We start from the raw sequence: 21,206 nt of genomic DNA, 5'->3' as shown, positions 1-21,206 counted from the left end.
GAGAAAGAGCAGTCAAATAGCTTCCAGCTCAGCTCTTGAAGAAAAACTAACTAAGGAGTAAAAAGACTGGCAAGGTCAATAGGATCTAGGGAAACGGCATTCTCAATGTCAGTGGTTACAGAAGGATCTTCACATGCAATGCCTAAGCGGTTAGAAGATGCAATTTCTCAAAGAAAAAGTGTACTAACATCTCTTTTCCATGTTTACACTCATCAGCTTTCACTTAAATATTCAGTTTCACCTGAAGTAATGTTGAAACCAAACATATTAAACCAAACGCGTATGAACCTTTTGGAAAAAGTTCACTATAGAGTAAGGATGACATTTTCCTCAATGCTGATGACCTCCATAAAGTCTACACATACTTTTTGACGGTGTTAAATGCTTGCTGTGGCACATATTTCCTGTAGTGTATCATAAGTATGCAAGGTTTTCCAGATTAAATTCTAGTGCTTCATATATGAAATGTCCCTTATTATTTAATTATTGTTTATGAATTAATTTCTACAAGGGAATTACATTTTGGTGTTACAACACTATCATCAATTTAAAGAGAACTGTCTACAATCATAGAATCACAGAATGGTTTGAGTTGGAAAGGACCTTAAAAATCATCTAATTCTGACCCCTAAAAAAGAGCAAAGCAGAAAGCATTATTTCACGTTAGATCTTTTGCTCAAGTCTTTTAGGTGTTTATTTTAAAGACGGTATCTTAAAACATTTTTTCTTTTGCCTAAAGATTGCTTTTCTATTTTGAGTTTTAAACAATCTGTTCCTTGAACCACCTGGAAAAATGTGTTGAAAAACAGATTATAAACATCCTTTCATTACAATTCTTCGAAAAAATGTGACAGTCGTATCTATGAAGAGATATTTGTATTTATGAAGAGTTAATTTAAATATTGTGTTGATCTCTTCTCCCTCTCCAGGCAATATTGAACAATGAGAATTCAGTACGTTGACTATTATGAATCAAATGCCATTATTTCTTGGTTTTATAATGAAGAGAGCATAAAAACATGCTAGAGTAGGAAATTTCTCCTGGTAAAACCAAAATGACATTTTACATAAAAAACTCTTTCCTGCCACTTAGACTTGGATGAGACCTGCACTACAGAGCACTAAACTCTGCTCTGCAGTGTCCCTGATTCACTCGCAAAGGCTGACTGACCCAAGAGATAGCATCAGGGGTTAGATTACTCAGCCACACGTCCTAATGAAAAACTTTCCCATTCCTGTAGCCGCAACCACTGACAGCTTGGCTCACAGACACACCTTTCTATGCATCATCCAGGCAGGTCAATGGATTGTGCAGATGGTCTGAGAATACCAAGGTAGAGAAGCCAGGGAATGCTGCAGTGCCTTATAGAGATGTTCTGTGCTTTTATGCAACTGCTTCTAAGGAGGTTAAGGAGCTGTAATTAGCATACATCACCTCTCTGTCAGTGAAGCTAATCAGGCTGAAAAATCCCAAGCGTCTCCACTCCTGAGCAGTCCTGCTTCTTGAGATGGAATTTTCAAGCTCTTTCTTGTTAATTGCTTACACTGCTTTCAGACTCACTGGCACCACAGAAAGCTTCCTTCTAGTGTGGAAATAGGGGTGGGAGGTAGACTTTTGCTATGGAAGTGACCTTTTCTCTCTGCTAGGAATCTCATTACAGCTATGGATTGTTTTGAAGACATCTACTGGTACTAACAGTACAGATCACTTTCAAACTACTGTTACATATTCAATTTAATTCTCATGGAATTTCAGGGGTAATTCCTGGCCTCTGTCTGCACTGTGAAGTCAACAACTGTTTGGAAGTGAAGTATTCTAGGTATCACGGCTGGTATCATGCTGCCAGCTGCCAGCACAGCTATAGCTCAGGCTCAAAGCATCCAAATTATGATTACAAACAGCACAGGTTATAGGATGTGCTGGTGAGCTGCGGTTGTTAGGTGCTCAAATCTACTCACACCTGATCAGATCAGACCACATGATTGACAGCCTGGGGTCAGGCTAGCAGCCTCAAGCTCTCCTTACTGACAGCATCTTCCAGAGCCAGACCTAGGTCCGCACCTGAGGATACACCCCACATAAACAATGTGGATGATGGGCAAGTCTGTAGCTGAGAATGGGCTTAACAGTTATAGTTACTATTCCGTTATCCTGAACTTAAGCTGCAGAATCTATATCCTATTCACTTTATGCCTGCTCAGATCTAAATGTGATGTTCACAGCCTTTTGAGACACAGATGATCCAAGTCCCAGATTTGCAAGTAGCTATCTAACTAGCTGCTCTATCTGGTTATGGCTACTGTCTCTTGGGCTTCTCTCTACATTGCCTTCCAGGACCAACAGTAAAACAGCTTTCTTTGCAAGTCTGGTCTTTTTAGCTTGCTTTCTTGGGTTGTTGGATACTGTCTTCATTTATCAGCTTCAGAGTAATTTTTCACTGAAGTTATTTTGAAGACTACATAACTGTTTCACACTATGAAGTTAAGAGTGTACTTGTAGCAGAGTGTTAAATATTTTAAAATTCAAACTCAAAAAAAAGTCACTATGTAGGGAATGTCAGGAGTACAAAATAAACTGTAACAGACAAGAACCAAATAATATCTAGATGACTTTTTATATCCTTCTTATATCATTGTGTTACTGCGATTTTATTTTTGCTTTTTAGCTATTTTTTCAACCAAAAAAATTTTAGAAAATAAGGCATCACGAGTTCATCTTGAAAAAAAAATCACGTATAAACTAAACAACAAACAATCTTGTCTTGATATGTCAAAAGGATGATATATAAGTTGCTACACTAGGAAAATATACTTTAAATGTCAGTCTCTCAATATCAGACATTACTTTTTTTAAGCTAACTGTATTGCCAACATAAATGCAAACCTTAAGTAGACTTACACATTATAAGATTAATAAAAATGTAGAAAACATGATTGCTTCTGAAGATTTTACTAGAGGACATAGTTTAAAAATGTCAAGGACATAGTTTGCTCTGTAGAAGTAGGGCACTGCACTATATCCTTATTCAGTTTTAAGTTAAAAAAAAAACCCAAAAAACAACAAAAATCAAACTAGCAATCTCTCTACTTTATTGAAAGGTCATTGTAATGCAATAGGACACAGTAAGCAGTTGTGAAATTAAGCCCTCCAGAACCTGGTTGCAGCTTTGGAATGTGACCATTGTTGTGCAATGCAGTTTGTCACCATCATATGAAAAACCTATTGGGAAATAAATCTTTTGTTTACCTGCTCTTCACAGATAACAATCAACTGATTCACATTCTATAGTATTTTACTAAGGTCTAAAACAATACCTGAACTGCAAGCATCATGACCTTTTTCTTTAAACAGCTCTTTCCAAGCAATTTTGGAATAAACTTCATGCTTCCCACATTCAGTATGTGTTTTTTTTTTGCGTGTTCCTCTTTAATAAAACGGTACATCAACAGGTTCACAGCCTATTAAAAGCTTCTCAGTTCTTGCTACCTATTTTTACCTGTTTAAAAAAATACAGTAATGATGCTGTGCTAGATATCCAGTGTAATATTAACCATGCTGATGTCTCAAGCAGAGGCTTGACCTCTGCTGAGGAGGAACAAGCAGTAAAAGCAAATTAACCCACATGTAGAGACATCTATATAAGCAGAAGTATGAGCACACTGTTCTAATTACAATCTTCATTCTCTGGAATTTTAGAGAATCTGAGGGCACATCTACATAGGTAGGTGTAAACACAGCTCCTTCACACATACCCTTGGGTGAACTGATGGAGTGAACTGTGCTGATTCACAATCTGTAGAGCCACATTTGCATGGTACTGAACTGGCTAGATGTAGAGACAACATAAGCAGAGGAACTCAATATGTCTGCACATGTCTGTAGACACTCATCCTGAGCCACAGACTTTCCCTGATATACAGAGGGCAATGTAATAAAGATGATAATCAAGTTTCTCAATCAGGGAGCTAAAGATACTCTAAGTTTATATATAAACTAAAAACATGGCTCCAGACTGAGATTCCTAAATGTGGATTTAGGAAATTAACTTTGTAACGTGCAGTACTGATGCAGAAAATTAACTTTCAGTATACTAAATCGGTCAACCAGCAACAGCTGATCTGAAACACGCAAGCTAGTTGTGCCTCAAAGTAGGAGTTTCTAACTTGCTTAGTGAAAATAACCTCTCTACACTTCCATTGTCTTTGGGAAGTTGAGTCTCCCAAGACTGAGTACTCTCATGACTTGGAAGATCTTTTCATTTGCAAATATCTGTTTGCAGTTTCTAGTCTGTAGTTAATCTCAGGGCAAATTTGTCCACTAATACTTCACAAAAAAAACCTGGCGCCAGAAGTGTAAAAGGTTTGCCATGGATTTTAAGCGTGGAAAAAAACAAAAAGCAGAAGTAGTGTAATTTGCTAGACTAATGGCTTTTGAAAAAGTAACAAATCTGGCAGCTGTTTAGAAATGAACAATTTAACGTACAGTGATTTCTTTTTGAAAGGTGACAGTGATTAATAGTCAGTCCAGTGATGCTACTGGATCTTGTATGACTACGCTTGTGAATCAGCCTCAGACAAATTGCAGCAAAAAGGGCTATTTTTAAGATTAAAGGCTCACAGGACAACCTGAGTCAGTAAGAGTGGTTCCATAAGGGCACACAAAAAATAGTGCGATAGATGAAGAATAGATTTTTCTGGCCATCTGTAGCTCATGTTATTCAAGTACTATATTTAATGGCGTTTTTGCTTAGTAATAACCATATTATTCACAACTCATGGGGAATAAAGAACTGCATCTTCAGCATCCCTTTCATTATATATGAAAAAAAGAATTCCTCAGGTTAGATGTACCCGATAAAATCAATTTGTAGGGTGGGGGGAAAAAAGCGTCTGTTCTGCTGCTGAAAGCAGTGTTGAAACTCTCTCCACAGAACACTGTGAGTGAAAAATTCCTATCACTTTTCTATTGACATCTCACAGACAGATTGGTTCCTAAACTATACCTCAAACATGCTTCCAGACACAGGATAAGAATGCAACAAGATAGACATCCTCACTGCCTGTAGTAAAGAAGTGGATATGAATTGTTTCAGTACTGTGCGTGATTTACAACCTTGTATAATGTGTTCTGTTTGTTCCATCATATGACAATATTAATGAAAATCATCTTGAGTTCATAACTGGAACAGAAAGCAATTTGAGAACTGAGAGTTTTCATCTGTCATTTTAGGATGCATATGTAACAGGAGGTTGGTTTCAATTCAACAGAGCATTTCTTATGTATGCATAGAAAACAGTTATGCTTTGTAATGAAATTCACATTCAGTGCTAGACTGCCGTGCTCCTCTGTGCTTAATCTAGGGCTAAGCACGTCTTCTCATATGTCCTAAAGAGACAGACTCCACGTCACTGCCCTGCCCATGCTCTCTGTGTCAATGTGTGTGAAGGTGTACACAGAAATACACGCACATGTGAGGGGAATAATTTGCTATAGCTTAATAGAGGCATTACTTAAACAACATGTATAGAGATGCCCAAGAGATATCATGCCTTAAGCAGCAGCTCCTATCTTTCTGATGATCCTCAGAGCAGAAAAACCTCCTACGCAGAGCTGTCTTTTAAAAGGCACAGTCTTACTCCTAACATAAATTCTCATGTCTATATTCTGCATAACATGTCTGGAGGTGTGGCTGAGGTACAGCCTATTCAGTAGCTTTGAAGAGATTGCTAAAGAGCATACAGCATGAGTAACTACTGAAACCATTTTAATAACAGTGATTTGAGGGTCACTGTCAAAGAGGTAACACAGAAAAAAATCAAAACCTTGTACCACTTTACACTGTTTGATATAACACAATCATATTTTACCCTGGGTTTAGGAAAATGACATGGTATCATTTTTTAGTATGACTTTTAAGTCAAGAAAACTTAACAAAAAATTACTTTAACCTTATTTTAGTTAAGTTTACTTTACAATTTAAAGTTTTAAACAGAATTCACTGCAGTTACGTCTGTGCTTTTATTCACAAATTCATTTTGGCATGATGTAGACTAGTGCACATCAGGACAATGCAAAGGATGCCACTGTTAAGCTTAATTAATCATTCTTATTTCTCTTTTGAGCCATTATAATGAGATTTTTTTTATAGTGAGACCACGTCAAGAGAATTTTTAAGTTGGTGTTCTAACTGATTCGAGAAATTGCTTTAGCTTATAAAGCTCCTGCCATAGTATGTATTATTAAATGTACAGATGAATGTACCATACAGTCTCCATTTCCATCATCTGTATTTAAAGGAAGGGATAGGAGGCCTACAGGAAAGCTGAGGAGGGGATCTTTACCAGGGAGTGCAGGGACAGGATGAGAGGTAACAGTTTTAAGCTGAAACAGGAGAGGGAATTTAGATTAGATGTTAGGAAGAAACTTTTTCCTATGAGGGTGGTGAGGCAGCGGCACAGGCTGCCCAGAGAAGTCGTGGATGTCCCATCCCCAGAGGTGTTCCAGGCCAGGTTGGATGAGGCTTTGAGCAACCTGATCCAGTGGGAGGTGTCCCTGCCCATGGGAGAAAGGTTGGAACTGGATGGTCTTTAAGGTCCCTTCCCTTCCATAACTGTACTCAGATATGTGGGATTTTATTTTTTTAGATGTTTTGAACTTAAATTATTAGTATTTTCATTTGATATATAGTACCTCTTTTAAACACAAGCAGCAGGTTCTATGCTGACAGTATAAGATTTTTATTCAATTAACATTTATTCAATTTTATTCAATTACCATTATTACCAGTAATATATTTTTTAAAGTAGAAACAATTATTGAAAATATTAAAGGATTTTGTTATCTATTGTTCCAAGAAGTGGCTTTTAGTTAGAAATGACATTTAGCTGGAACCAAAATTTCAGCATAGCTAAGAGTGATATTTGGCCCTGCCAGTCTATTTCATGATATCATCACATGGTTGCCTCAGCAAGTTGCTTTTGGTTTCAGCCCTCTCTCATTACCCCTTCCCATCTGACTGAAATCAGCTGATCTTTTATAGGCATTCCCACAGTCAGCCAGCAAGCGACTCGCTGTCAGATACCAAACCCCATATTTAGGGTGTGCCTTTTAAATACAGAGGCCAATAGGAATACAGTTGCCTCGTTCTGTCTGCCCCTTAGAGCTGACTGCCTGCCCGTCATAAAACGTTTGTCGATCAAAAAGAAAACATTCTTAACATACACGCTTAGCTTTCTGGTTCCACATATGTTTTTGCTGAAAATGCAAACAAATCAAAAAGAAAAGAGATGTTTAAATGTTTAATGTCTATCTTATATAATCTGGAAAAAATGTAATTAACTTTTAGCATCCATGCAATCATTTGGTTATTGCAGCTCAAAAATAATTCTCAGAATCCAGCTCTTCCAGAATCTCCAAGAAAAATACTCTTTGTTTCACCATTTTCTGATTCATTCTACTTTGGAAGCAAAATAAACACATTGCTGTGTTTAATATTGTTGCACAAGAGAATTCACAAGAATGAAATGTGTTCAAAGTTCCTAGAAAAAAATGTAGCAATGCAGGCTGCCAACTTATTCAATGTCAAGCTCTAGGCAGTATAGCAGGACTAGCAGTAAATGACTCATAGTGAGTCACGCTTTAGCTATTTTTGCTTTTAAAGTAATGCCAGGCACTGTGTTAATATTCAACCCAGAGTAAATTTAGCAATGCAAGAAAACAAGTGTTTCCATGGTTGCTCCTTCACAATGTTTATGGTATATACACAGCCATTAGGCACAGGAATCAAGCCAAATGAAGAATATGGAAATCTTCCCCTTTCATTTACAACTGAATTTTGCTACACTGGGTTTTGTGACTCACTCAGCTACTAGATTTTCCAACTCTAACAAGAATGTAAAGCCATAGCTAGCACACCACCAACCATACTGGTAGTGGTCAATAGCCACCACTTTCCTCTAAATGACAGCTTATGCTGTGTAGACAACTGAGCTGGAAGCTTGCTGGCATATCAGTAACTGTGCAGTCAAAAGCAAGTGTAAATGAACCAAACATGAACAATGAAGTTGTTAGATATACTTTTTTTCAGAACAAAACAAGACCAACACGAAGGCCTCACTAGTGAAACTAGGTACATCAATCATGCACAACATGTTCTGTGACACTTCTAAGGAGAATCAGGCAGTGAGGAGAGCTGAAGAGGAGCACTGAAGGGAGGAAGGGGGCTGTGTCATCATGTGAAAAGGGACAACAGCTGCAGAAAAACAAGGAAGGATGCTGATTCAGGCTGGGGAGCAGTTGGGTAAAATGAGAGAAGTGGTAAAAAGAGGACAATAGAGCCGGAAAATAACTTTCCATGACATAGCTGTGATGTGATGTCATGTGATGCAGTGTTATAAAACCCATATGCAGGCACAATTTCAATGGAGTTATCTGCACAGCCATGTTTTCTTAGGTGCACAGGCACTTGTGGAATATGAGCACGACTATGTAGACATCTGACATGGCATAACAAAACTCTGGTGAAGAACAGGAAGGGAGGGGAAAAGAAACAAAATGAAAAAACCAAAATCTTGGATGTTGCAGCAAAAGCTAGGTGAATAACTTACTTTGCCCACACTCATAACAGAGCTGCCGAATGATTACATGATTGCTTGTTAAACGTTTTTGTTCACATTTTAATGCAGGGATTTATTCATTAGCTTTAAATTGCAGTAATTACTATTTTTACTGCAGAGGCTGATAAAGCAATCAGGAAGCTTTTACTTTTTTTCCCCTCAAGAACTCTTCAGCTTTTCTGCATGAAGTCTACTACCATGCTGCAATAACCAGGGCTCTTTTTCCCCCCCCTGTATTCTTATCTGATTATAAACTAGCCACTTAGTTTATAGTGGAGGTTTATAGATAGAACCTGATGAACAGCCTTCCTGGAAAGACTGTTGTATTTCATTAAGTCTTGGGTTGACCCATAAACTTTCAAATAGAGAGTGAGGGAGAATACTTGAGTCTGGGACAGATCCAAAGATCTGAAGCAAACTGCAGACACTAAAGTCCAAAATGATGATAAGTCCTGTTCAGTGGCCTCCTAACCCTGAAGGCATCTAACTCTGGTAAGCCTCTCCCAGATTCTCCAGGGATCTGAAGTTCTGACCTCTGTATTTGCCCAGAGCTGCCCTAGCCTGAGTAACAAGGAATACATTGTTTATCCTGCGACCTCTTTGGCTCTTGAAAGTAGGCATAGCTCCATCCAAGTGGAAGAGGAGAAGGTGGTGATGGAGAAGTAGAAAACTCAACTTCCCATTCCTTGCTGAGTAAGTTAGCTACTGGGTTAGAGAGTCATGTAGCCTCTTCATAGCCTCCCGAGCCCCCTTCAATTTCTAGCTGCATCCAGTGCAGATTTTGCTTCAGCTAAAGGTCTGCGGAGTGCCCTCTACAGCCGAGTCTACAGCCGAGGGGTTGCTTAAAAGTGTATGAGAAACTGTATGAAGTCAGATGTAAGGCCCATCCTATGCAGCAGTCTTTGATGATGATAATAGCAAATCCCTATAGAAGGCACGAGACAGGGAAAGCCTACAGCGATGTTTTCCTGGTCCTCTCCAGCACAGTAATCTGGTCAGAGGCATTTGGAGGACCCAGAGAGGAGCCAAAAGTAACATCTTCCCTGTGAGGGGTTTTTCTTACATGCTTATTCGTGAACTTATTTGCATCACTTCCTGAACAACTCCTGCAGACACAATGCTATGATGAAAACATAAGCACTCTCACTATTGCTCCACTAGCTGCTTCTCCCCCTTATGAGGTATTTTTGGTGCCTGCTGGAACACCTGTTAAACAACTTGCCTTTAATCCTGAGATCATTCACAGCAAGTCTGGTAACACAACGAATCTACATCCATATTTAAGATGATAAGACATGATAAACCTATCCTCACTTGTAAAGTCAGATGCTGTGTCTCAAATAAGATCTAATAACAGCTGAAAGATGACAACTTAAACCACTCCTCAGTTGTGACAGAACATCTGAGTGCTCCAATCCTGTTTTAGACCAAGTGTGAATACCAACAAAGGTGTTTTGACTTCTTTGACTTTGTGCTAATGGTGACTGAAAGTATTGTATCTTAGGTTACCCCTAAGAGACAGTACACACAATTACCACTTCACCTCCCTGACAACATCACTAATCGCTTCAGTGCTTGAAATTCCCAAATCCACAGATTAGAGCCGTGGTCCATTTCCTCTCCAGCTACACAATATAACCATGCGTGCTCAGTCTCACAGAAAAATTCCTGATTCATTCCCTTTGCGTTACTTTATAGTTGGCACATTTTTAGTCAACTTATGCAATACTGTGATTGACGTACAGAAATAAAGCACGCTATGCTGACAGAACAGATTCATCACTGAACAAAGCTGTTCATGCAGATGTGCCCTACCCCTCTTTGGGGGAGCCAAGGCATATAACTCTGGGCTCTAGTGTCTAGTCTGAGGTGCACAAGCCTAAAAGATGTGTTTTCCAGCCATTTAGCACTTCTCTAGCTTTCTTCCTCCATTTCAGCTCATCTTGTTTAACAGGTTTAGTGTAGTGTGAAGATCTCCAATACATTTGATGCCATAAAATTCAAGTTGGAAAGAAATCATGCTTTATTGTGAGGTTATTGGTGCCTACAGCATTCCAGAGGAAAATGAAACAATATGGATATCAAAAATAATGGTAAGTACCCATCACACATGATAAGGAATTAGATAAGGAATTCCTTCAGGTAAGGAATTATAGGATGTTTATTAATCTTGCTGCACATTACTAGTTTGCATGTTACTGTATGTTCCAAGTATAGACCAGGGAAATTCCACTGATTTCAGAAGCCACACTGGCACTTACCAAAACAAGATCTAGCTCAACCTGTAGCTCTTCTGAAGGACACACCAAAGAGCTACGTGGCAAATAATTTCAGGAACCGTAAAAACATCAAATGTTTTCCTGTCTCTGAACTGAAGTACTCTGAAGTTACCATGCAGTGTGATATGCACTAATGGATTATTACTTCATCAGCATTATCTCAGACCTACTTCCCTGTTATTCCTCAAATGTTTTTGTGCTGGCAGTCATTCCAAATGTTGTACTTGGAGTGAAGTTCTTCTTGAAGCAGTATTTCCTTTGATCATTGTGTATACTAGTAGCACAAAGTCTCACTTATAAATTATTACATTGAACATATACACAGGGTAAAAAAAACCCTGTTGTCCCTCTCAGGAATAAGATAAACACTAAAGTAACAGAAAAAAAAGAACTGACTGAATTGAACTAAACATCATTGAGGGAGAACATCTATGTAAGTTAGGGTGTAGTGCTGGCACAAGAACAAAGGAGCAAAAACTTGGACACAGGCTTGCTTTGCCTGAGAATTTCTCACCATCTGAGCAAGGTTCTAAGGTTTTTCATAACTCTTCCAGTAGAAATAAAGGGCAAAAAAATTAATGTATTTTAAGATGGCATTTTATTAGATAATGTGATTGACTGCAACATCAAGGGAACAGCATCAGCATCCAGCAGCTCTCTTCCTGACCTATACGTTCTTACAAACAGTAAAAATGCCATGCTGGTAGCCATCAATGTGCACACTCAAGAGCGAATTATCCCATGACTGTAACAATAAATTACCAAAAGTATTATCCCTAAGTGTGTAATAATAGTAAAAAATCATTTCCATGGAACATTCCTTTTATTCCCTTTCTTTCTAGATTTTATATAGTCAGTCCTGATCTGAAAGCCAGGCTGATAAAAAAGCAAGAATTATATCTTGCAAAGACTTCTGCAATGGAATAAAATTTAGACCTTTTAAAAATACATGTATAGATCAGATGAGTGACACAGAAAGAGATAAAAAGAGTTTACCCTCAGGTGTTCACTCATTGTAAGGGCAGATATTTATAACAAGAGAGACCTACATCTGATGCTCTTTCTGACTGAGATGCCTCCCTCATCTGAGTGCCTTTACCATAGGGCTAAAGGATCGGTGTCTCTCAGTGCTTCCTTCTGTCGTTGTTTCCATTTTTATATTGTTAAATACACACTGAACAGAGAGAGAGGGAGCCTGATTACAGAGCTACACGTCAATCACGTAGTAGGCCCAGAATCAGTCAAGTTCTGATCTTAAATCACTGATACTGACTCCGAAGTTTCCTGTACTCAAAGCTACTCATAATGGAAAAGGGCTGTTTAAGGGGATGCATTCATTCCTCTTTCATTTTAACTGCAAATTAGTGAGAGCTCTAAATGCCAAAGTAAGAAACTTCTTTTTTTGATCAATCACATAGAAAGACAATCATTTCATCAAAGAAACTCTCACCAGATCTATTGGCAATTGACATTCTTCATTAATCCATGAACCAAATTACTGTTAAGGTGCGGTTCTGCCTGTTGTCCTATCAACACAGCTATTTTTTGACCTAGAAAAATTGCCCCAGATTGTAAAATAAAAGTTCTGGTTCTAGTCATTCTAGAGAAGGTCCTTCTTTGCAACGTAGCAAGGATGCTAGCCACGATGGTAATTTTGCAATTTGGATATTCACCTCAGGTACTGCACAGTGCCCATCACTGTAGTATTTGAGCATTGTATTTCTCTAGCATGTTTCTCTTTCCAGTAACTGTGAAATAGAGGGTTTGTATGTCAGACATAATCACCATTACTTTAGCACATTCCATTTCATTCCCAGGCCCTGACCTCCTAATCTTTCAAAACTACAAGCAGGCTAGCTCACTCCTAAGTAAACCAACCAGTTCCTTCCAGAAAACAACCAGACACGACAGTCCCAAAAGGATAAAACCACGCCAAGTTTCTCCCTCAGGGTAGTCCTTTAACTTTACCCAAAAGTCAGGTCCCATTCACTAAAACGCCTCTAAACATACTCATGTCACTCCTCAGGGGCCACATTTGCTCCCTCAGCGTCATAGCATGAAAGCATTACTCTGGCAGACTACAACACAGTTATGTTATTATTTCCAGCTCTTTGAGCCAAAAAACCCACAGAAAATAAAAACAATGTTTTAGTGTCATGAGAGAAGCAGCACAACTGAGTGTTCTGCAGTGCAGAGTGGACATGGTCACTTTGCTCCATGGGATACTAGCCCAGAGCAGCAGGGAAATGAGGCAATTCATGTTAATGAGTCTCTCCTTGCACAGTCCACAAACACAATACATACATAGCTGAGTTTCAGACATAGATGTAAGGTGCAGACCCACAAAGTTTTTAGGCACCCAGCTCCTAGGTAATCTGTTCTGAACCCAGATGACTTGAGCTAAAACAAGAAGACTGTAGCAAAGCAAAGAACTAAACTGAGTTCTCCTAAACTTCAGGTGACCTTCCTAAGTGCTACATCATTTTTCAATTCTGTACTAGTCAAAGGGCTGTCTATGAGGAATTATACATAAATGAAAAGTGCATATCCCACACACACTACTGAACTGTCATAACACCAATCCCACTTCCAGCTAGAATTTTCAACTTCTGTGCTGAAGTTGTTTTCCTATAATTAGTCAGTAAAGGGATTATAAAATACTTTTTATATTAAAAATACAAACAAAAATACACTAATGTTGTTTTTCAGCTGATCCTCTGCCAGCACAGCTAGGAATAAAGATGAAAATAGATCAACTAAGACATTAGGTACAACTGAAGAGAAACCCAGATGTGCAAATCAGTGATATGACTTTGCAGAAGTAACTTCAACTATTTACTCAAGTTTCACCTCTGTTATATGGTGAGGAATAAAATTAACTTGCCTACCTCAGTGTGATGGTGTGAGGATTAATTGCATGAAACTTGTCAAGTGCTATACTACTCAGTGTCTTGTTGCAGCTTGTTTTCTCATCCTACCAAAAGCAAATCAAGGACTTAAGTCTTGCCTAGAATCTCCAGACAGACTGTTTTATGAATTTAAAAAGAATGCCTTTCAAGGCGCCATTTTTTCTACCCCAAACTGCTTCTAAAATAACATTTTTTTACATCATTATTTCTCATCAGGCTTAAAAAAGATGTATCAACAGGAAAGAGCTTTACAACTGCAGTGTTGGTACCTTCCAAACTACATTACAGCAACTGGTTTCCTATGACAAAAAGTTGCCTAAATACTATTGCTTCTCAAAATTATTTGTTCCCTACCAAAAATACCCGTCTTTCTTACATTTGCCAAATTCACTCCTTACATTGTTTGGCATATCTGGCAATATTGGCATTCAATTAAATCTCAGCACTTTCTACAAAATGACTACTGAAGCATTCATCTGCTGGGTGTTCATACAGACCATTGCTATAAAGGATTCCAAAGTGCACGTTATCAGCTGCTATAAAAGAGCTATGAAAGCTGTCATCCTTTGTGCACCGAATGTGAAACTAAATAACCTTCAGCAAATACAGCCATGGCAACTAGGGTCACAGAAGTAGAGATTATACCTTCTGATTAGCTCTTTTCACAGAGTATCAGAAACTTGAACTAATACACAGAGATTAAAGACAGCTCTTACTTTCATTTCATGAAGATAAAATTCTCATACTCTGTGCCAGAAGATGCCTTTGATATATATATACTGGCATGAAATAAAAAGACTTGGTAATACAACTTTAAACAGAAGGTAGGATTTTAAATTTACAGAAGATACAAAATGCAAAGTTACAATTCCTGCAGTAATCATGACTTAGTTCCTATGGGCTCCGTCCTGCAAGGTTCTGTACTGTGGTTATACTTCAATAAGGAAATGAAACATGCCAGCAATCTCACTCATTTCAAAGGATCTACTCATGCAATATAATTTAAGCAACTTGCTTAAGCATTTCACTTAATCAAAAGGAGATCATTATGTACTTTGCAGGTCCAAGACCCTTATGTGTAAGGAGAGCATCAGTCATGTAGGGTTAAGGTCACAAAAAAATTTTCCTTACAAACCACACAAGCAGTTATTTAGAACTTTCTGATACTAACAGATTTACTGAGAATCCTTCCAAGTGCTCAGTTATTTGGAAAAGACCATTTTGGGGTACAAGAAATGGTTAAAAAAAGAATTTTTTTCTTTTAATTACAAAATTAATAGATACTTCTGCTTACATTCTAAGCAGGTTTGAGTAGAAAAATGAAAATGTTTTCCATTAAAAATAAGAAGTGGGAATTTAGAAATGTAAGATAGTTCTGAAAACAGACTTTAGAAAAATCACTTGCTGCTCACATAAAACCTGTCTGACAGTGTTTTGACACATATCATCAGAGGTAGAGATTTTGCACCATTTTGCACAAATTCTAGCTAAAGTAGCTGCATAATAAAGGCTCACAGATTGGGAGAAAATGCCAGCAAACTGTCTAAAAGCTGAGCAGAACAGAAACTGCTTTGAGATGCAATATCATCCTTACTGTCACAGAGATGCACTTTCCCAATTTCATTTCTGCACCTTAGCTTCAGCTCAAGTTCAAGGCTAAAACATCTTCTTCCAGAAGAACTGCCTAGAGGACAATCTGAAGGCAATACAGCGCCTTTCTCCTCCCTGAGTATTAGAGCTACCTACTGTGCTGCACATCACCTCCTGCCAGGAAACAGCCATGCAGCTCCCTTCCATCACTGTGGCAGCAAACATCAGGAGTGAAAATGTATTAGCTTTCTAATTTTCTGTTCAAATAAGGTTATATGTAACTGCTTCATGCTCTGCACTGCACCTAAAAACTTTGTGTCAAGCAAATTTTTCTCCTTGAATCCTAATTAATTTCTAAGCAGCAAGACAACATGGGAATATCACATTTTCTTGTTCAGCTATTCTAGAATACAAATGTCAAACTCTGCATAAAAGAGATATAATGATTAGTGGTAACTCATCATGGAAAGCAAATCATTTTAGCATCAACCCCATCTGCTCCTTTGAGACAGAAAAGGCTGGGACAAAAGAAAACTCCAGGAAAGTTCCTCTGAGAAAACTTGGCTGGAGTTTTGGTATTTCATCTGATTTAGCAATAAAACCAAATCCCAGGGAAGAGCTAAAAACTGGACTGTACTGTATATATGGTGCTTGAAACAAGCCGGGAGTTACACACCAAGTTGTGCCTAAACTTGGCTAGAATAATATTTGAAAACAAAATATTAACTAGGTAGCTGTTGAAAGTTATTGATATATGTAACTCGCATCAAGGAGTATCCCAAATTTGCAGACACTTTATAATTTGCTGTATTATACGATGTGTACTGTAGGACTCCTGCTTTTGAAATCACAACTCAAACAGCAGAAGCTGAGGAATACACAGATGACTTGACAAAAGCGTGGCTGGTGAATTTTTAACAGGGTGACCTGAATGTTCTTCTTATAAAAGAAAAATAAACAAACATGTACACACACTGGTGAATAACCAGTTTATTTAAACTAGTGGATATCTCCTACAGATTCCAAGACTCCTCAGTTCAGCTGGTATTACAACCCAGAATTCCAGACTCTCAGCCCACTCTTTCTTACAGTAATACTACTTTCTACATGGCAGATGTGATCTTTTGGATAATATTGGCAGTGTTCGATCACATTTCTCAGCATAGTAAATTACTACATAAACCCTAAAAATGAGAACAAGCTTCTTGTACCAAACAGAGTACATGTGCCAGTTTGGCCTCTCACAAAGATGTTAAGCCCAGAGGCCCCGATCCTATAAGAATTGGAGTATCTCTCATTTTTAAGCTGATGAATAAATATGTGATACCCAGGTCTGTAGGTCTTTTTAAAGGCTAGCTATGAGTGTGAAAGATACACAAAGGGAGAGAGGAAGGACAAGGGTAAAGGCAAGAAGATCACATAACTACAACAAAGAGAGAAGCTGGACAGTCTTACTGGTTCCAGGTCACTGTGACACATAAAAGCAAATTTACTTATGTGAATATAAATGGACTCCACTGATTTTCAGTCACACATTATCATTCAAGAATTTCTAGGAGCCTTCATGGTAAAAGAGCCTTTTGAAGGGGAAAGTGAAGTAGGAAGGTGACTGTATGGTGGATCAGCAGATTATTTAGGCAGAAGAGACAACACTGATGCAAGTTTAAGGCAGCAGAATTGTTCTTACTTTGAAAGTTTTAACTTCGAATTTTTCACCTCTTTCCTATCTGCAGACCCAAAGTGGCATTTAGCTATCCATTTCAAAAGAAGTTGGGCTGAACCCAACTGAGATAGTGAAAGCTAACTAATGACTTTCCCTTTAACCTTTTAAATTGCACTAAAAGCTGCAATAGGAGAAAATGTAACAGATTTACCTGACCAAAACCATCATGAATTCTACAAAACCCAAGGTGACTCATCTGATCAATAGTCCATGTACTGAAGACAAAAAGTCCATCCAACATCATCATGCATTTTGTTGTGGGCACAGTCTGACCTCTATGCACAACCAAAACATAAATCCAAACGGCTAATAAGTCAAATCTGGGTTTCAGGCAGTACTAGCAGAATGATGTCTTTGTTTTTTTGTTTTCGGTTTTTTTTAAGTATACCTTTTCTGTGCTTATTTAATTTGGGTTTTTTTCAACAGGTCTGCCAGTTAGAACTCAGTCCCATGGCCTGAGCTGACTGCATTACTGGGGCATACACCCCTTCCCCAGGCAATTCCAGCGTGGAAAGTAAATCCAAAGTCAGTTATCAAGATTTTATCATCTCAGTTACAAACACCTGGAAATTAGGAATTACAACATAATGGTGGGGCAGTAGTAATTTCATGGCTATGTAGAGAGGGAAAATTACACTATTTTGTGGTCTGCAACTTGGTATTTTCATTCTTAAAGTAGTGCCAAAAGCCTATTAAACTCAGAGATCAGTGTGAATACTCAAATCCAAAATCTTAAAAAAAATAAAGGTGGGAGACAAATATATTAAGCCCTTAAGCTCTAATCCTAGGGAATCTTGAGATATCAGATCTAAAATTCACCTTGTCAAGTATGTGCTCACACTTCATAAATCTCTATGGGGAAGTAATCCAAAGCCCAGTGAAGTCAGCGGGAAAATTCTTTCCATTAGCTTCAGTGGGTTTTGGATAGGGCTCCAAAAAAATAAAACTCAAGGAGAGCTACAGGAAAGCATCCAGAATATCATTTTCCAATGGTATAAATCATTAATCTGTTACTCCTGAAGTTCCTGAGATACCAGTTTATGTTGAAATCAAAATGTAGGGTGGAAGGGAATAGGTACAGGGGTCAAGGGAGAACAAGCAGGATAATATGATTTCAAAACATAATCACGATCAGGGAAGAACAGCACAAATAGTGTTAGAGCCTGTGAACTTTCCCAGCAACAGTAATCAGAGTGATATTTTAATGGCTGCTATATGTACAGGGCAATAAAAGCAAACAATTTTGTTGTGTGCCGTAAATACTAGAACTGTTCACTCCCCAACTTTTCTGGTAATTTAAGCACAAATAAATCAAAATTCTAACACTTGATAAATCATGTGAATTTAGAAAAAGCAGACTTTAACAAGTTTCAGTGTTATGTGGTGCAGGCACAGAAGCTGTAAACCTGAGTACACACAGTAAGCATTTTCCAACAATATAGTTCTACGATAAAAGCAAAGGTCTTCTTAGAGTTGCAACACATCCTAAGTTGTGAAACAGGAGCAATTTGTTTAAGTGACAAATGAAAACAGCTTACCTAATCCTTTTAGAAGATCCTATCAATTAAGAAAAAGAACGAAAAAGTCTTCAAATGAAAAAGCCCACTTTACAAAAATAAAAAGATGTGAAGCAACATTTTCATGGTATTTGTATTCAAACACTGTAGGAACTGTGGGTTTCTAAATAAAACCACTAAGGTAATTATACTGACTTTTCTCTACACAGATATCAATTTAAATAAGTTTTTAAATATGAACATCCACCTCGGTTTGAGCCATAGTTGCCAGTTCTATATTTTAGGGCAGTTAGTCACATCTTACCATTTACCATTCAAATAATGTATTTTTTTAAAATAAGACTTACATTGTTTTCTCATCTCTTTAAGTTGATCCTTGAAATATACAAATTTTTCATTACTTTGCAAATCTGAGTCACTGTTCTTGCTCTCCAGTGCAGTAAATTTTTCTTTTACTAAGTTTTTTAAATCTGGCATATTTTCTGGTTTTTCTCGCTTTATCTGTAAGGAATAAGAAATAGAATGTTATTCATTATGACATGTTTTAATACAAAGCAAGAGATGTTAAACAAAAATTCAATTAATATAATCTCAGTTTCTTTCAACTGCAGTTAGGCTTCCTGCTCTGAAACCACAACCTCCAGGTAATTATTTATTTCGGGTAAAGTAACTAAGAAATGCAGGGATCAACTTCTCAGTGTCATTTAACATGGCTGCTACCTAGAGGTTATTTCTCACATTCACAATAAGGAAAACCAAATCTTTCAGTCAAATTTATTCTTATAAGTGGTAAAGGTCAACATGTGAACAACAACAAGCATAACAGTGGATGTGAATGAAACCAAAGAATATGACTGTCCAAAAAGTGAGAAGATGACTGAAAACCAGAAATAACTTCTCTAGGAGTCTTCTAAAAACCTCCACTCTCTTGGCATTTTTCAATCAGCATTACAGAAGCTTATCAGCTACATGCAAGATTAATGTGATAACACCAGAAAAAGCAGTACAGATAGCTAACGTAAAAGGAAACCACCTCAATGTATTTGTGCTGTGGGAACAAGAAGCATTATGCCAAACAGGCAGGCAAAAAAACAGTTTCTTGAAAAGCACTTGCTTAAAGTAATTGCATCTGAAGCAATCTGAAGAAGAGATGACCAGAAATAAAAGGGAAGTCATCACATAGGCAATGTTAAGATATTCCAAGAATGCAAAAAGCACTCTGGCAGCCCCCACAAAAAAAAAACTAGTTTTCCCTTCGGTTTCTCAAGTCAACATTAAATTCCAGGGAACTGTACCTTTGACAAGTCTTTGTAAGAATGAGCTTACAGGTGGTGGGGACTGTAATCAGCAACAACACAGACTCTGAAAAAGGTGAGCATCTGTCATATCCTTAATGCTAAGAATTTTCTGAACCGGAACAAGGCTACTTCTATCCCAAACATAAGACAAAACATGCCAATCTGAAAAAAAAGGAGGTAAGCAGTACTTCTGCTGAGACACTCTTCCCCTCCCACACACAATAAAATCTGCCCCTCACCAAACCACGGTACTATTCACTGTGAAAGACAGGAAAAGAGCCTACTGAGAAAAAAATGGTCCTCTTCATCAAATTGTTTACAGGTTCCAGAGTTTACAGAGACCTTGGAAACACTACAAAACATATTTTATTTCAGGAACCAAAGAAATAATAAATGTTCATGTAAAAATGCACTTTGCAGATATCTCAAATGCCATATAGCCAAGAAAACTTTACTTTCCTTTTAATCAAAGGAAAGCAATCTATAGACAATTATTTCTTCCAAGAGTAAAGCCAGTTTGGCACATATACTTTAGGCAGATGCAAGCTGTAGCAAGAAGAAAAATAAGAAAAAAAACACGCACTACCAGGTGGTAGCATGCAGTTTACAAAGGCACCTGGAGATAAAAGACCACCTACCACAACATCCAGCTGTGAAAAGTAAAGACTTAGGAATGCCTTGGTACCGAAAGAGCAGTGACTACGAAAGACAAACAGCATTTGATCACAGATGCTGCATACAGCCAAGCAGTCCTTATCCTATGAAACTTGACAAAAGGAGCAAAGGAAAACAGATACCCTGTGCCCAGGGCAATGGGGGCAATCACAGACACTGAAATGATCTGCCTGTGTAAGCACCACAGCAAGCTGCTGTGAAAGAAAACCAGAACATTGTTCAGTACTCAGCTGGAGAAGAAATTTGGCCATCAGGTGTATGCAAGCATAAGAAAGCAGTTCCTAAAGCAAAATATATTTAAAATCCAACAGAGTATAAGATAATGACTTAATTTGGACAACATTTTGTCCAAACATATTCCTTTCTGCAACAACTCCATCAGGCATTTTACAGACATTCTCTCTTTAACATAAAAATAATGTATAAACACAGGACCACAGCAAGAGCATAGCCCAAATAACAGCCCATCACTGAGACCTGCCCCTGCCACAAACAAGAGCACTGTGGCCATATATACCATATGGAAGACCGAGCTGTCTATACTAAAAAAAAAGCCCAAGTGCTTCTAAGTTGCTGATACTCACACAAAGAAAAAAACA

The 21,206-nt window shown here is 37.9% G+C and overlaps 1 protein-coding gene across 1 annotated transcript in view; it reads right to left on the bottom strand.

The window, feature by feature from the left end:
- The window catches only part of NSMCE2 (NSE2 (MMS21) homolog, SMC5-SMC6 complex SUMO ligase), a 130,479-nt gene that overhangs the window by 49,696 nt on the left and 59,577 nt on the right, over positions 1-21,206 (bottom strand). Inside the window, exon 4 of the mRNA XM_069854655.1 lies at positions 18,982-19,135. Within this exon, the coding sequence (XP_069710756.1) occupies positions 18,982-19,135 (154 nt within the window). The remainder of the gene's footprint in view (positions 1-18,981; positions 19,136-21,206) is intronic.

Source organism: Phaenicophaeus curvirostris, chromosome 3 (genome assembly GCF_032191515.1).
Source record: "Phaenicophaeus curvirostris isolate KB17595 chromosome 3, BPBGC_Pcur_1.0, whole genome shotgun sequence".
In the NCBI taxonomy this organism is placed as follows: domain Eukaryota; kingdom Metazoa; phylum Chordata; class Aves; order Cuculiformes; family Cuculidae; genus Phaenicophaeus; species Phaenicophaeus curvirostris.
The sequence above is the reverse complement of the archived record's forward strand: the minus strand, read 5'-3'. Positions and strand labels throughout refer to the sequence as shown.